This window comes from Leucoraja erinacea, unplaced genomic scaffold, assembly GCF_028641065.1.
Source record: "Leucoraja erinacea ecotype New England unplaced genomic scaffold, Leri_hhj_1 Leri_66S, whole genome shotgun sequence".
NCBI classification, from domain to species: domain Eukaryota; kingdom Metazoa; phylum Chordata; class Chondrichthyes; order Rajiformes; family Rajidae; genus Leucoraja; species Leucoraja erinaceus.
This window is the reverse complement of record NW_026576586.1, coordinates 41,116-59,547: the sequence shown is the minus strand read 5'-3', so window position 1 is coordinate 59,547 and position 18,432 is coordinate 41,116. Positions and strand designations below refer to the sequence as shown.

At 46.3% G+C, this 18,432-nt stretch overlaps 1 protein-coding gene across 1 annotated transcript in view; it reads right to left on the bottom strand.

Moving 5' to 3' along the window:
- acoxl (acyl-CoA oxidase-like) overlaps nucleotides 1-18,432 on the bottom strand; it is a gene marked incomplete at its 5' end in the record, with an annotated part of 270,744 nt that overhangs the window by 214,960 nt on the left and 37,352 nt on the right. The window contains one exon of the mRNA XM_055631159.1: nucleotides 9,529-9,563. Coding sequence (XP_055487134.1) covers nucleotides 9,529-9,563 — 35 coding nt within the window. The remainder of the gene's footprint in view (nucleotides 1-9,528; nucleotides 9,564-18,432) is intronic.

Below are 18,432 nucleotides of genomic sequence, written 5' to 3'. Positions count from 1 at the left end.
TGTCACACCACCCACACAATAGCCACATGGAAATTAAATCTTCTCATCTCTTGGGGGCTTTTCAAAGAGCAGTGCACACCCTCTGCATAGGTTTCAATTAGACAAAGAGGGCGTTTGAAATTTCAATGGACTATGAAGAGAATAACGAGTTATTTTGTGATATTCATTCATTTCATTCATCATGAAATTCATCATTCAAAATGATTTGGATGAAGGGATTCAAAGTAACATTAGCAAATTTGCAGATGACACAAAGCTGGGTGGCAGTGTGAACTGTGAGGAGGATGCTATGAGAATTCAGGGTAACTTGGACAGATTAGGGGAGTGGGCAGATGCATGGCAGATGAAGTTTAATGCGGATAAATGTGAGGTTATCCAGTTTGGTAGCAAAACCAGGAAGGCAGATTACTATCTAAATGGCGTCAAGTTGGGAAAAGGGGAAGTACAACGGGATCTGGGGAATCAGTCTGTGAAAGTAAGCATGCAGGTACAGCAGGCAGTGAAGAAAGCAAATGGCATGTTGGCCTTTATTGGGTGAATCAAATTGGCAGGGGTGCTGAGAAAGAGGATTTCTTGGAATGTATGCGGGATAGTTATCTAAATCAACATGTAGAGGAACAAACGAGAGAGCAGGCTATTTTAGACTGGGTATTGAGTAATAGGGAAGGGTTAGTTAGCAGTCTTGTTGCGCGTGGCCCCTTGGGCAAGAGTGACCATAATATGGTTGAGTTCTTCATTAGGATGGAGAGTGACATTGTTAATTCAGAAACAAGGGTTCTGAACTTAAAGAAAGGCAACTTTGAGGGTATGAGACGTGAATTGGCCAAGATTGACTGGCAATTGATTCTTAAAGGATTAACGGTGGATATGCAATGGAAGGCATTTAAAGACTGCATGGATGAACTACAACAATTGTTCATCCCAGTTTGTCAAAAAAATAAATCAGGGAAGGTAGTACATCCGTGGATAACAAGGGAAATCAGGGATATTATCAAAACAAAAGATGAAGCGTACAAATTAGCCAGAAAAAGCAGCCTACCAGAGGACTGGTTGAAATTCCAGCAGAGGAGGACAAAGGGCTTAATTAGGAAAGGGAAAATAGATTATGAAAGAAAACTGGCAGGGAACATAAAAACTGACTGTAAAAGTTTTTATAGATATGTGAAGAGAAAGAGATTAGTTAAAACAAATGTAGGTCCCTTGCAGTCAGAAACAGGTGAATTGATCATGGGGAACAAGGACATGGCGGACCAATTGAATAACTACTTTGGTTCCGTCTTCACTAAGGAAGACATAAATAATCTGCCATTAAACATGCCATCAAACAAGCTCTGAGCTATAACAACCTATTACACATTATCCGTTTATTTATTGTGTACATATTTGGTCTATGGTATATAGACACACTGAACCTTTATCTCCTGTTCTGTATTATGTTTACATATTCTGTTGTGCTGCAGCAAGCAAGAATTTCATTGTCCTATCTGGGACACATGACAATAAAACTCTCTTGACTCTAAACATAAGGGTAGAAGGGCCAATTTCACCCAAGCATGGATGCAAGCAGCATAAAGACCTGGAGAAATGATCACTCACTCCAAGTGACAAATTTCCCCAAACCACTAAAAGCTGGTTCACTTGACACCTCAATTAGCAGCCACACTTCCGTCAGTCTGCCCCAGGGCAACTGTGGCTACAGAAGTAGCTCACCACCACCGAGTGTGACTACGGAGTGAATGAATAATGCAATGTAAAGCGCCTTGAGTATCTAGAAAGGTGCTATATAAATCCCATCCATCATTATTATTATTATATATTCAAGATTCAAGATTCAATTTAACTGTCACGTACCAAGTAAGGTACATAGAAACATAGAAAATAGGTGCAGGAGTAGGCCATTCGGCCCTTTGAGCCTGCACCGCCATTCAATATGATCATGGCTGATCATCCAACTCAGTATCCCGTACCTGCCTTCTCTCCATACCCCCTGATCCCTTTAACCACAAGGGCCACAAATGGACAATGACATTTGAGTTACCATACAGTCATACTAAGGTAAAAGCAAAAACACACACAGAACATAAAATAATGTTTAACATAAACATCCACCACAGTGGAATCCACATTCCTCACTGTGATGGAAGGCAATAGGCAATAGGTGCAGGAGTAGGCCTTTCGGCTCTTCCAGCCAGCACCACCATTCAATGTGATCATAGCTGATCATCCCCAATCAGTACCCCGTTCCTGCCTTCTCCCCATATCCTCTGACCTCGCTCTCTTTAGTCATCTAAAGTTCAGTCATCTTCCTCCTTTGTTCACCCATGGTCGGGGCCGGTGCCGACGGTCCGGTGTTCAGGCCCTCTCGTCGGGATGATGGAAACTCTGGCGTCAGGATTGACTGGAACACTCCGCAGCGTAGAGCTCCCGAGTCGGCCTCTTCTTACAGGAGACCGTGGCTTCACGGTGTTAAAGTCCACAGGCCCCGCAGTCAGAGGTCCAACACTGGCGATCCTCGGCAAAGGATCGCCCGCTCCACGATGGTAAGTCCGCGCTGCACCCGCGGCTTGAAGCTCCAGGCCGGTCTCCAGGAGAGGCCGCACCACTTCACGTTGCAGGCAGCAGTGGGGGGGGTCGGAGATGCGACGTGGAGAAAAATCGCATCTCTGTCGAGGTGACTGGAAAAAGTTTCCCCCGATCACCCCCCCCACCCCCCACATAAAACATACCAAGAAAACGTTAAAACAAACATCCAAGACATATTTAAAATGAATAAAAAACAGAGAAGGGACAAGACAGGTTGCTGGCGAGCCGGCCCATATATGTCTCCGATCAGTGCTGTTTCGAGACTTGCTTGGACATTGACAAGTGAGAAGGAGTATGCCTATTTTTAGCCCATTTATATATGCCAGTCCAGACGTCATACTAAAGCTAGACACACACTGAGAAAACAATTCAAAGTCAATGTTACTGAAAATAACTCATGTATGGCAGCTCTTGGGGCCAAAGTCTCACACCTCGTTGTTGATTAGTGCATGGGCGGGAAAACGTGTTGGATCATTCTGTTATTGTCAACAAAGTCATAGAGCTATAGAGTCTTCTAGCCGCAAACAGGCCCTTCAGCCCCACCCGTCCATGCCTAGAGACAATAGACTATAGACATTAGGTGCAGGAGTAGGCCATTCGGCCCTTCCAGCCAGCACCACCATTCAATGTGATCATGGCTGATCATCCCCAATCAGTACCCCGTTCCTGCCTTCTCCCCATATCCCCTGACTCCACTATCTTTAAGAACTCTATCTAGCTCTCTCTTGAAAGTATCCAGAGAACCAGCCTCCACTTCCCTCTGAGGCAGAGAATTCCACAGACTCACAACTCTCTGTGAGAAAAAGCGTTTCCTCGTCTCCGTTCTAAATGGCTTACCCCTTATTCTTATTATAACCCTCTAAACCTTTCATAGAGTCATAGAATCGGCCCAACTGGTCTACGACGACCAACGTGTCCCATCTACAATAGATCCACCTGCCTGCGTTTGGCCCATATTCTTAAACTGGGGCCCCTGGTTCGGGACTCCCCCAACATCGGGAACATGTTTCCTGCCTCTAGCGTGTCCAAACCCTTAACAATCTGAAGAACCCTTAGCAGTCTGAAGAAGGGTTTCGGCCCAAAACGTCCCCTATTTCTTTCGCTCCATAGATGCTGCTGCACCCGCTGAGTTTCTCCAGCAATTTTGTGTACCTTAACAATCTTATATGTTTCAATAAGATCCCCTCTCATCCTTCTAAACTCCATAGTGTACATGCCCAGCCGCTCCATTCTCTCAGCATATGACAGTCCCTCCATCCCGGGAATTAACCTTGTAAACCTACGCTGCACTCCCTCAATAGCAAGAATGTCCTTCCTCAAATTAGGAGACCAAAACTGCACACAATACTCCAGGTGTGGTCTCACTAGGGCCCTGTACAACTGCAGAAGGACCTCTTTGCTCCTATACGCAACTCCTCTTGTTATGAAGGCCAACATGCGATTGGCTTTCTTCACTGCCTGCTGTACCTGCATGTTTACTTTCATTGCCGACTAAGCTGCCCATCCACACTAGGTCCATTTGCTCTATATCGCACAAATAATGTCCTATCGATGGAAATGTCCACAACATGTTGTTATAGTACCTGCCTCAACTACGTTCTCTGGCATCTCTTTTCATGTGTGTGGAAAAGATCCCCTCGAGTTTGTCTTGAATCTTTCCCCTCTCACATGAAACGTACTTTGGTCAGACGATGCATTCCCCCTTGTGATTTTATACACCCCTATAAGATTACCCTCAGCCTCCTGCACTCCAAGGAATAGAGCGTTGAAGGTAATCACAAACTTTGAGCCCAGATAATACCCTCCGATTGATCCAAGTCTCCTTCCTGTAATGAGGTGACCAGATCTGCACGCAATACTCCAAATGCGTCCTAACCAAAGTCCTATAAAGCTGCATCCTGACATACTGACTCTTAAGGGCCTGTCCCACTGGTGATTTCTTTCGGCGACTGCCCGCGTCCTATTAGTGTCGCCAAAAGATTTTAAACATTGCAAAATCCAGCGGCAACGTAAAAGATGCTGCGACACTTGAAAAAACTCCGCACATCAATACGTCATCATCCGCGTCATGCCGCAAATCTTTCGGTGACCTGGGGTGTGGGGAGGGGTGTGAGGGGGAGGGGGAACCTTCAAAACCTCCATAACTTTTGTACTATTTCACCGATCGGAATAAAACGTTTTGACTTGCAGCAGAGGAGACGTGTGAATAAGGTGGCGAAAAATCGTAGTGCTATGGAGGATTGTTTTGGCAAAAATGTAATTACAATGCAGACAGGAAGTGGTCAAGATGAGAGTTTTAGTAATTGTATGATCAAATGCAGGCAGATGGCACTAGCCCAGAATGCCAACTTGGTAGGCATGGACAAGGTGGGCCGAAGGGCCTGTTTCTGTGCTGCACCTCTACGAATATTTACAGATGAGCAAAATAACCACTATCACATAAATATATGCTAGTCCAGAGGTATTTCAATAAAAAACACACCCAGGCACAATTTAAACTTAGTAAAACAAAGCAATTATTACAAGACAGTTACTAAACATAACTATATTTGTGATCCTCTTGATAAGGATGTCTCTCACCTCCCTGTAGATCAGCAGATGGATAAGGAAATGTGTGGATCATGCTGTTATGGTCAACCATGTCATAGAGTCATTTAGCACGCACACTGGCCATTCGGCCCAGCATCATCCATGCCCAACAACATTTTTTAATTTTATTTTTTTACTTGTATTTTAAAGTTGCTTTTTTTACCTGCACTTTTTTTAAACTATTCGTACTGTTTTTATCAGGAACTGGATTGTTTTTATTTATGCGTGAAATGTTTCAGTTTTTATGTGCGATGCTCTGGTATTCCCTGAGAAACATCTTCTCATTTTGCACTGTACAACTGTTGCTTTGCATGATGACAATAAAAGGATGATAATGATAATGCCCCATCTATGTTCAGTCCATTTTACCGCATTTGGCCCATATCCCTCTATCCATGTACCTGTCCAAGCATCTTTTAACTGATGATATAGTACCTGCCATACACCCACCACCCTCTGTGTGAAAAAGTTCCCCCTCAAAATCCAGTTAATCTATACCCCTCTCACTTTGAACCTAAGCCCTCTAGTTCTTGAATTCCCCACTATGGGTAAAAGACTATGCATACACACTATCTATTCCCCTCATGATTTTATACACCCCTTCAAGATCACCTCTTGGCCTCCTGCGCTCCAAGGAATAATGTGTTAAATGTATTTGCAAACATTTAGCCCATCAGATTAGGAACAGAAGTGACAAATACTGTATGAAAACACCCAACGACCCAATGTTTAAAAATGCTGGAGAAACTCAGCGAGTCAGGCAGCATCTGTGGAGAACATGGATAGGTGACGTTTCACAGAGTGCTGGAGTAACTCAGCGGGTCAGGCAGCATCTGTGGAGAACATGGATAGGTGACGTTTCACAGAGTGCTGGAGTAACTCAGTGGGTCAGGCAGCATCTGTGGAGACCATGGATAGGTGACGTTTCACAGAGTGCTGGAGAAACTCAGCGGGTCAGGCAGCATCTGTGGAGAACATGGATAGGTGACGTTTCGTGTTGCAGAACGCAACAGAGGTCTTCAGAGCAAACCTCTGACTAGAGGTCACAGCCTCAGAATTAAATGATGTTCTTTTAGGATGAAGATAAGGAAGAATTTCTTTAGTCAGAGGGTGGTGAATCTGCGGTATTCTTTGCCACAGACGGCTGTGGAGGCCAAGTCAGTGGATATATTTAAGGCAGAGATGAATTATTCTTGATTAGTATGGGTGTCTGAGATTATGGGGAGAAGGCAGGAGAATGGGGTGAGGAGAGATAGATCAGCCATGATTGAATGGCGGAAGTAGACCAGATGGGCAGAATGGCCTATCACATGATCTTATGACTGCCTAGACTGTCTAACTTCTCCATGAAGTTCAGGCCCTTGAGTCCTGGCAACATCCTCGTAATTCTTCTCTGCACTCTTTCCAGTTTAATGGCATCTTTCGGACAGAATGGGACTAATAACTGCACACAATACTGCACGCTCAGCCTCACCAACATCTTGTGTAACTGGGACATTACATTTTCTATACTCCGCCTTGAATGATGAAGGCCGATATGCCAAAAGCCTTCTTCACAACCCTGTCTGTCTGCTATACCACTTTATGGATTCATGTTTAAGAGAGAACTGCAGATGCTGACGAAATCGAAGGTAGACAAAGATCTCCTGGTGGCTCAGCGCTTCAACTCCCCCTCTCATTCCCAATACGACCTTTCTGTCCTGGGCCTCCTCCATGGTCAGAGTGAGGCCCACCGCAAATTGGAGGAGCAGCACCTCATATTCCGCTTGGGCAGCTTACACCCCAGCGGTATGAACATGAGGTGAGCAAAAACTTTTTCACCCAGAGAGTTGTGAATTTGTGGAATTCCCTGCCACAGAGGGCAGTGGAGGCCAATTCACTGGATGGATTTAAGAGAGAGTTAGATAGAGCTCTAGGGGCTGGTGGAATCAAGGGATATGCGGAGAAGACAGGCACGGGTTATTGATTGGGGATGATCAGCCATGATCACAATGATTGGCGGTGCTGGCTCGAAGGGCCGAATGGCCTCCTCCTGCACCTATTTTCTATGGTTCTTTGTCACCTATTCCTTCACTGCATCGATGCTGCCTGACCCGCTGAGTTTCTCCAGCATTTCTGTCTACCTTCCACTTTATGGCTTGTACCCTTCAGTCCCTCTCCTCTACAACACATCACTGACAAGGTCCTGCCCTTGGACAACTTTCCAAAATGCAACACCCTGCACTTATTCTATTTACTAGAATGTTGCCTGGGTTTCAACAACTAAGTTACAGAGAAAGGTTGAATAAGTTAGGTCTTTATTCTCTGGATCGTAGAAGGTTAAGGGGGGACGATAGAGGTCTTTAAAATGATGAGAGGGATAGACAGAGTTGATGTGGACAAGCTTTTCCCTTTGAGAATAGGGAAGATTCAAACAAGAGGACATGACTTCAGAATTAAGGGACAGAAGTTTAGGGGTAACATGAGGGGGAACTTCTTTACTCAGAGAGTGGTAGCGGTGTGGAATGAGCTTCCAGTGGAAGTGGTGTCGGCAGGTTCGTTGGTATCATTTAAAAATAAATTGGATAGGCATATGGATGAGAAGGGAATGGAGGGTTATGGTATGAGTGCAGGCAGGTGGGACTAAGGGAAAAAGGTTGTTTGGCACGGACTTGTAGGGCCGAGATGGGTGTTTCCGTGCTGTAATTGTTATGTGGTTATCTGAATTAAACTCCATTGGCCATGCCTCAGCCCTCTTATCCATCTGACCTTTGATCACCATCTACCACTATCTCTGATGCTTTCTATCTTCATGTCATCTGTAAACTTAGTAACCATATCTTGTACAGGCTTTCTGATTGTATAAGAGATACGAGCAGAATTAGGCCATGCAGCCCATTCAATCATGGACAATCTATCTCTCCCTCTCAACCCCATTCTCCTGCCTTCTTCCCATTACCTTTGACACTCTTCATAATCTGCCTTCAAAATACCCAATGTTTTGGCCTCCACAGTCATCTGTGGCAAGGAATTCCACAGATTTACCACCTTCTGGTTAAAGACATTGCTCCTCATCTCCATTTTGAAGGCATGTCCTTTTATACTCTGGAATTTAAGATGAGAGGGAGTCTTATTGAAACATATAAGATTATTAAGGGCCTGTCCCACTTTCACGACCTAATTCACAACCTTTTTTACTCGTGGACATTTTTCATCAGGCTAGAAAAACGCCCCGACCAACTTGATGCCACGAGTACCTACGACTAGCATCACAGCCTGCTATGACCTTGTGGCGATCATGCTGCGAGTATGAGTCAAGGGCAAGCTCAGCAGAGGTCATGAATTAGGTCGTGAAAGTGGGACAGGCCCTTTAAGGGTTTGGACACACGCTAGAGGCAGGAAACATGTTCCCGATGTTGGGGGAGTCCAGACCAGGGGCCACAGTTTAAGAATAAGGAGTAAGCCATTTAGAACGGAGATGAGGAAACACTTTTTCTCACAGAGAGTTGTTAGTGTGGAATTCTCTGCCTCAGAGGGCGGTGGAGGCCGGTTCTCTGGATATTTTCAAGAGAGAGCTAGATAGGGCTCTCAAAGATAGCGGTGTCAGGGGATATGGGGAGAAGGCAGGAACGGGGTACTGATTGGGGATGATCAGCCATGATCACATTGAATGGTGGTGCTGGCTTGAAGGGCCGAATGGCCTACTCCTGCACCTATTGTCTATTGTCTATTGAATTACACAGATTCACCACCTTCTGGGTAAAGGCATTGCTCCTCGTCTCCAATTTGAAGGTACGTCCTTTTATTCTGAGGCTGTGCCCTCTGGTTCTAGACTCTCCCATTTGTGGAAACATCCTTTTCACATCCACTCAACTCTTCCTTTCTTTATCCAAACCGTGATTATGTCACCCCCCCCCCTTTCATCTTTATTTTTTTTTAAATTATCTTCTTATGTTTCAGGCATCTCCTCAATGCACAAAAGAAAACTCACAACATTTGCAAGGTTCGTTTCTTGCAAACCACCCAGGAGGAAGTGGATGTTTGGTGTGTGTAGGTGGTGACAGTGATGGGGGTGTAAAGGGGAGCTCCGGTGTTGCAGTCAGGGTATTCTGGGGATGCCAGGAAATTAGCCACAGAGCTTTCACAACCATCAGATGCAAGCCTACACTTTGCCCCGTCATGGATTTTTATGGCTTGTAGTTTAAAGCAAAGACCGTTAGACGAGGCACGGCTAAATCTAATCTCCTGGAAGAAGTGAGTCAGCAGAGCTCAGCTTGCACTTCCCTTTTCAACTCCAGTACACCAACCACAATTTGATTCCACCCCATACTGTGCCTCCCATGTCAGTAGACTCGCAAGACAATTTATTTCATTTACCTGTGGCTGTAACGAATGGCGATCGACAGTCCAAGCTGAAAATGCAAAGAGAAATGGAATGTAAAACTGAGACCAGACTTATCTGGAAGGTAGACAACAATGCTGGAGGCACCATCTATAAAGCGAAGGAATAGGTGACGTTTCGGGTCGAGACCCTTCTTCAGACTGATGCAGGGAGGGGGAAGTCCCCCTCCACCCCCACGTCAGTCTGAAGAAGGGTCTCGACCCGAAACGTCACCTATTCTGGAGTTCTAAATACAGTTCTGTATTCATGCCTACAATATTCTGTTGTGCTGAAGCAAAGCAAGATTTCCATTGTCCTATCTGGGTCACATGACAATAAACTCTCTTGAATCTTGACTTGACCCGAAACATCACCTATTTCCTTCGCTCCATAGATGCTGCCTCACCCGCTGGCTTTCTCCAGCATTTTTGTCTACCTTCGATTTTTCCTGCATCTGCAGTTCCTTCTGAAACAAGACTTATCTGGACAATCGGTCTGAAGAAGAATCCCGACCCGAAATATCCTCAGTCCATTCCTTCCACAGATGCTGCCTGACTTGCTGAGCTCGATCAGTGGGAGGATGGTTCCCTTCCCTAAAAGAATGCAGAACTAGGGAGTGGAGGGTATCACACACTCAAATTAAGGTGCAGACCATTGAGGATAGAATTGAGGAGACATTTATCTTTCAAAGGGTAATAGATCTTTGGAGTTCGTGACTTTGCAATTCTAAACTTGATTCTAACCTGTATCCTAACTTGGTGCTCAACCCAGGCGACTATATGTGTTTAAGAGGGAACTGCAGATGCTGGAGAATCGAAGGTTACACAAAAAATCTGGAGAAACTCAGCGGGTGCAGCAGCATCTATGGAGCGAAGGAAATAGGCAACGTTTCGGGCCGAAACCCTTCTTCAGAAGAAACCCTTCTGTCTGAAGAAGGGTTTCGGCCCGAAACGTCGACTATATGTGTGCTGGCCACAGAAGCAGATCTCCAATCACATATCACATCCGCTCCACACTCTCAAATGTCTACAGCTGTAAATACTGTAGCTCGATTGTAATCATGTATGGTCTTTCTGCTGACTGAAAGCTTTTCACTGTACCTCGGTACAAATGCCAATAAACTGAACTCAACTGCAAGGCTGAGAGAATGGAGCGGCTATATTTAAGTGGGAGTTACTGTAGATGTGGCCCTTGTGGCTAAAGGGATCAGGGGGTATGGAGAGAAGGCAGGTACAGGATACTCAGCCATGATCATATTGAATGGCGGTGCAGGCTCGAAGGGGCGAATGGCCTACTCCTGCCCCTATTTTCTATGTTTCTAGGCTTGTATACTCTGGAATATAGAAGGATGAGAGGATATCTTATTGAAACATATAAGATTATTAAGGGTTTGGACACGCTAGAGGCAGGAAACATGTTCCCGATGTTCGGGGAGTCCAGAACCAGGGGCCACAGTTTAAGAATAAGGAGTAAACCATTTAGAACGGAGACGAGGAAACACTTTTTCACACAGAGAGTGGTGAGTCTGTGGAATTCTCTGCCTCAGAGGGTGGTGGAGGCTGGTTCTCTGGATGCTTTCAAGAGAGAGCTAGATAGGGCTCTTAAAGATAGCGGAGTCAGGGGATATGGGGAGAAGGCAGGAACGGGGTACTGATTGGGGATGATCAGCCATGATCACATTGAATGGCGGTGCTGGCTCGAAGGGCCGAATGGCCTACTCCTGCACCTATTGTCTATTGTCTAAGGCTGTTCTCACATTCATTGATGGTATTCCAAATAGAGATTGATAGATTTCTGATATTCTTTCATCTGCAGCAATATATTCTTTCTTGGCCATTTATAAAATACTCCAGGTGTAAGTCTCCCCAAGGGTCTAAATCACAAAGACCAGTATAGCAATAGACAATAGACAATAGACAATAGGTGCAGGAGTAGGCCATTCGGCCCTTCGAGCCAGCACCGCCATGAATTATTGCTTTATTTTATGCACAGAGAGGTTTGAAAATGTTCTCGTTCTCTTTTCTATCTAGAGTCATAGAGGTGATGCATCACAGAAACGGGCCCCACAGCCCAACTTCCCATCCACCTGCGCTTGGCCCATGTCCCTCGAAGCCTTTCCGATCCATCACTCACATTTAGTTAGTCAACCATAAAGCGTAGATCAGTACAGTTGGCAAACAACGTGTGTGCTGAACATGATGCCAAGTTAAACTAATCTCCTCTGCCTGCATGGGCCTGTCTAAAAGCCTCCAAATGCCACTATTGCATGTGCCTCCATCACTACCCACGGCAGCACGCTCCAGCCACCCACCACCTCGTATAAAAGCTTTCTCCGCAGTTCCCCTTTAAACTTTCCCTCTGCATGCCTCAATTATCGTTACTTTTTTTGCATATCTTTCATCCATTTGTTCCAGATCTCTCCACATCACCGTCTGTATCTCTTCTTTCCCTCTCCCCTCACTCCAGTCTGAAGAAGGGGTTCTGACCCGAACATCACCCATTCCTCCTCTCCAGAGATGCTGCCTGTCCCGCTGAGTAACTCCAGCATTTTGTGTCTATCCCAAGGCCCAGAATATCCATGTTTAAGTAAGAACCAAAGATCTTATAGCCAAGCAAGATGGACCACTCCTGCTAAATGCAATGGGCTGATGTGTAATACGGAACGGAACGGAACGTGGGCCTTTTTTTCATCCATTTCAGTAACCCGACCCGACCCGACCCGACCCGCAGTGTAATCAACGTTGCAGGGGAACAGTTTGTGTTAATAAATTAAAATTCTGAAAATGAGAAGATTTTTACCAAATAACTTTTATTTTTGCGAGGATGTTTCCGTAACCGGCTTCCGTCTCCGTACTATTATCCTACGGGATCTTTGGTGTGGAGACGGAAACCGGTTACGGAAATGGGGTCGAAAATTACCCATGAATCTGCCCATGACGGTACTACGTCTTTTTCATCGAGTGGACCATCTTGCTCGCTGTAGGATCTTTGGTAAGAACTGCAGATGCTGGAAATTAATTTGCTCCACAGATGCTGCCTCGCCCGCTGAGTTTCTCCAGCATTTTGTGTCTACCCCAGAAAATCTATGCTGCCCAAGATGTATTGAAAAAGTTTCACTGAACACAGATCTAGTGTTGTTGTAATCAGTAAATGTTTTGTGGGCAAGAGTAATTTTCTGACATCATAGCTGTATTTCCCTATTCACGAACAAGGTCACCCCTGTCTCGCTGCTGCTGTTTGTTGGTGTTTATGAAAGGCACGATGCATTCGCACGCAGAGGCTTCCAAACATTTGACCACAACATTTGATTTCAACAGAAAAAGCTGGAAATATTCCACAGGGCAGTCTCCTGTAGGGAACGGACCAGTCTTAATGTTCCAGGTCATAGCCCAGAAGACCATAAAGGGCCTGTCCCACTTTCACAACCTAATTTTTTTACTCATCAGGCTAGAAAAAAACGCCCCGACCTACTTGATGCCACGAGTACCTACGACTAGCATCACGGTTTGCTACGACCTACCTACGACCTCCTACGACCTCGTGACGACCATGCTGCGAGTATGAGTCAAGGGCAAACTCGGCAGAGGTCGTGAATTAGGTTGTGAAAGTGGGACAGGCCCTTAAGTCAGAGGAGCAGAATTAGGCCATTCAGCCCATCGAGTTCAAGGCTGATCTATCTTTCTCTCTCAAGCCATTCTGCTGCCTTCTGCCGTAACGATAGACAATAGGTGCAGGAGGAGGCCATTCGGCCCTTCGAGCCAGCACCGCCATTCAATGTGATCATGGCTGATCATCCCCAATCAGTACCCCGTTCCTGCCTTCTCCCCATATCCCCTGACTCCGCTATCTTTAAGAGCCCTATCTAGCTCTCACTTGAAAGTATCCAGAGAACCGGCCTCCACCGCCCTCTGAGGCAGAAAATGCCACAGACTCACAATTCTCTGTGTGAAAAAGAGTTTCCTCGTCTCCATTCTAAATGGCTTACCCCTTATTCTTAAACTGTGGCCCCTGGTTCTGGACTCCCCCAACATCGGGAACATGTTTCCTGCCTCTCGCGTGTCCAAACCTTTAACAATCTTATATGTTTCAATAAGAACCCCTCTCATTCTCCTAACCTCCAGAGTGTACAAGCCCAGCCGCTCCATTCTCTCAGCATATGACAGTCCCGCCATCTCGGGAATCAACATTGTAAACCTACGCTGCACTCCCTCAATAGCAAGAATGTCCTTCCTCAAATTAGGGGACCAAAACTGCACACAATGCTCCAGGTGTAGTCTCACTAGGGCCCTATAGGGGGAAGGTTGTATTAAAAGAGTAACTCAGCGGGTCAGCCAACATCTCTTGAGACTGGCTGCCGTGAGGGGTCAGGGGAAGAGAAAGCTGGTAAATAAAATCTTGTTTCAGATCAGTACCTATGTTCACTAGTTCAAGATCAAGTTCAAGAGAGTTTATTATCATGTGTCCCAGATAGGACAATGAAGTTCTTGCTTTGCTTCAGCACAACAGAACATAGTAGGCATGAATACAGAACAGATCAGGGTGTCCATATACCAATGAATATATATACACGCACATAAATGAACTGATAAAGTGCAATGGGCTATTAATGATCAGAGTTTTGTTTGAGTTGAGTTTAATAGCCTGATGGCTGTGGGGAAGTAGCTATTCCTGAACCTGGATGTTGCAGTCTTCAGGCTCCTGTACCTTCTACCTGAAGGTAGCGGGGAGATGAGTGCGTGGCCAGGATGGTGTGGGTCCTTGATGATACTGCCAGCCTTTTTGTGGCAGCGACTACGATTGACCTCCCCACCATCGAGGGGATCTGAGCCGATGATGGACTGGGCAGTGTTTACAACTTTTTGCACTCTTTCTAACATGAAGATCACATAAAGTGATGGTAAAGATTTAGGGTAGACAAAAATGCTGGAGAAATTCAGCAGGTGAGGCAGCATTTAGAGCGGTCTAGAGAGTGAATACAGATCTCACAAATGGCTTGCAACTTGTTAAACTATTAAAGTATTCATTTAGCAGGAAATGTAGAAAATAATCACATTGGCTATATGGTGAGGGGTTGTCACGTTCCCAGGTGAAAGACATCTTGGCGACCTTGTGCCTGGTTCAACACGACAAAATGAGGGAAACTAAATGGCCTGTCCCACTTACGCGACTTTGTCTCGCAAATTACGCAACCTCGTGGTCGCTTGAGGCGTACGGGCACCGTATGGCCGCGCGGGGGCGTTCCCACTTAGAAGCGTGGAGGGGTATAGAATTATAGAAACATAGACATAGAAATTAGGTGCAGGAGTAGGCCATTCGGCCCTTCGAGCCTGCACCGCCATTCAATATGATCATGGCTGATCATCCAACTCAGTATCCTGTACCTGCCTTCTCTCCATACCCCCCCCCGATCCCCTTAGCCACAATGGCCACATCTAACTCCCTCTTAAATATAAGTTATGCGGGGTTGGTCTCGACATTGCGCAGGGCTCCGAAATTCCTGCAGTGACCGAAATCTTCGCGTGCAAGCGGCCTGTACGGGCGTACGCAGCGTCTTGATGGCGTAAGCAGCGTCTTGACGGCGTACGCCTAGTGCGTGGCGTTGCGTGATGACGTCACCGCCCGACGCCGTGCGACGCCCAAATTCAGTCGGCCCGCCTCCTGCCCAGCTGATTTGTAAGCGTGAGAGCTGCTGCTAACAGAAGTCTCTGTTGTTGTTGCAGCAATGCAGTCTGTATCTGTTCAATGATGATCATGGAATAGCAGCCAGCAACCCCCCTTTATATGCGTAAATGACGTCACGCGCGAACTTCGAGCGACCTCTGCTTGGTGGTGTTGGTCGCGCCAAACGCACGTAATCGCATGCAAGTGGGACAGGCCGTTGAGTTACACAGGGCATTGATGAAGCCATGGCCGGAGCACTTTGGATGTAAAACAAACTCTGAACACCATCTACAGTTCACGCTGCCTCGACAAGGCCAGCAGCATAATCACGGAGCAGCCTCACCCCAGTCACTCCCTCTTCTCTCCTCTCCCATCAGGCAAAAGATGGCAACGTTTTCATCATGCACACCTCCAGATTCTGGGGCAGCTTCTTCCCAGCAACCATCAGGCTCTTGAACACTGCACAACACTGACCTCAGCAACTGTGATCTTCTACAGACTGTAACTTTGATTGCACTATGAACTACGGTTTTAGACTATTATGATTACCTGGTATATTATTGATTATTATCTCTTTATCTGTGTGTTAATATGTTCACGGGCTCATTAAACTGCAGCAAATAAAGGGCCTGTCCCACTTAGGTGATTATTTAGGTGACTACAGGCAACTAGGCCGTTGCCACATGGTCGCCCTGTATGGTCGTGAGTCGCTCAAAGAGTGGTAGGGTCCTTCTGGTCGCTGCTGGAAACATTTTCGGAGACAGTTGGCGACAGTGGGATTGACGCCAATGAGCGTAGCTCGACTTCCCCTGACGTAGGTGCTGTCGTAGTTGTCACCAGGTGCTGACTTCGATTTTTTGTTGTTGTTAAAGTAATGATTCTATTTCAAATTTTATGTGGGGGGGGAGGGGGGGGGGGGGGTCCAGTGGCCAGTTTTTCGGCAACCTGCTACGACTATGACAGTCCCCTGCAGTCTCCTAAAAATCACCTAAAGGGCCTGTCCCACTGTAGGAGTTCAATCAAGAGCTCTCCCGAGTTTAAAAAAAAAAATCAAACGCGTGATAAGCACGTAGAATGTACGTAGCGGGTACGTCGGAGCTCGGGGACGTCTCTTAGCGGCTTGTAATGCTAACGGCAGGTACTCGGGAAACGCGGTAAGCTCGTGAAGATTTTTCAACATGTTCACGAGAGCCCCGAGTACCTACGAGCGGCCATTACCGTAAATCTCCAAGTTCGAATCAGGACAAACTCGGGAGAACTCTTGAATTAGCTCGCACAGTGGGACACCCCATATATGAGGCAGGCCCTTAAGAATTTCATTGTTCCATTGCCGTTAATTATGACAAGTTAAAACACTCTCGACTAACTCAGCTCAGAGGCTGGGCAGCAAATGTGGGCATTGTTAGTGGCAGACACATCTCATGAATAAATACAAGCTGGCAGGGAGGCAGAAAAAAATCCCAGCGCTGAAATAAATGTAAGGTGCAGACAAATAATTAAAACCACAGTGAACTTTGTGGGCACAGGCTAATGCACGAATTAGGAAATGGTTAGTACATCAGACTACAGTGGCGTCTGTACAAGAGCCAAGAGCAGCAGCGAGCCAGATACGAGACTACGCAGGACTCTGCTGATGTGGCACCACCCACCCAGAGGCTTCCCCTGCTTATCCTCATCTGGCTCACTTAGTTCAGTTTGGTTCAGAGATACAGCATGGAAACAGGCCCTTCGGCCCATTGAGGCCATGCCAACAAAAAGAAAAGCACCGGCAACAACCGACGCTAGAGGCAGGAAACATGTTCCTGATGTTGGGGGAGTCCAGAACCAGGGGCCACAATTTAATAATAAGGAGTAAGCCATTTAGAACGGAGACGAGGAAACACTTTTTCACACAGAGAGTTGTGAGTCTGTGGAATTCTCTGCCTCAGAGGGCGGTGGAGGCAGGTTCTCTGGATGCTTTCAAGAGAGAGCTAGATAGGGCTCTTAAAGATAGCGGAGTCAGGGGATATGGGGAGAAAGCAGGAACGGGGTACTGATTGGGGATGATCAGCCATGATCACATTGAATGGCGGTGCTGGCTCGAAGGGTCGAATGGCCTACTCCTGCACTTATTGTCTATTGACTATTGAGTAGCGATCACCTGTACACTAGTTCTATCCCACAAACTGGGGACAATCTCCAGAGGGCCAATTAACCTACAAATCAATAGACAATAGGTGAAGGTGTAGGCCATTCGGCCCTTCGAGCCAGCACCACCATTCAATGTGATCATGGCTGATCATCCACAATCAGTACCCCGTTCCTGCCTGCTCCCCAAATCTGCATGTGTTTGGAATGTGGGAGGAAACCAGAGCACCAACATGGAGACAGCGACAACATACAAACTCCGTACAGACACCCCCCTTAACCAGGATCGAACCGGGGTCTCTGGGGCCGTGAGGCAGCAACTCTATACAGCATTAAATCAGGCACTTCGGCTCAACTCCTCTATGCCGACTAAGATGTCCCATCTACACCAATCCCTCTTGCCCATCTTTCACCCTATCCTTCTAAAGCTTTCCTTTCCATCAACCTGTCCAAGTGTAGTTTAAATGCTGCTTTCGTACCTGCCTCAACTACCTCCTCTGGCAGCTCGGTCCATACACCCACCACCTTCTATGTGAAAAAAGTTGCCCCTCAGGTTCCTATGAAATCTTGCCCCTCTCATCTTAAACCTATGTTCCCTGATTCTCGATTCCCCCAGTCTGCATAAAAGATGCTGCGCATTCACCCTATCAATTCCCCTCATGATCTTATACACCTCTACAAGATCACCCCTCATCCTCCTGCTCTTAGTCCTAGCCTGCTCAACCTCTCCCTATAGTTCAGGCCCTCTAGTCCATGTAAATCTCGCCACCTTTTCCTCCTTAACCACGTTTCTTCCTGTTGCAGGGCGACTAAAACTGAACACAATACGGCAAATGAGGCCTCACCAACTTCTTGTACAATCATAACGTAACATCTCAACTTTTTTTAAGTCTCAAGAAGGGCCTCGACCTGAAACGTCACCTATTCCTTTTCTCCAGAGATGTTGCCTGACCTGCTGAATTACTCCAGCATTTTTGGTTAAGAAAGAACTGCAGATGCTGGAAAAATCAAAGGTAGACAAAAAAGCTGGAGAAACTCAGCGGGTGGGGCAGCATCTATGGAGTGAAGAAATAGAAACATAGACAATAGGTGCAGGAGGAGGCCATTCGGCC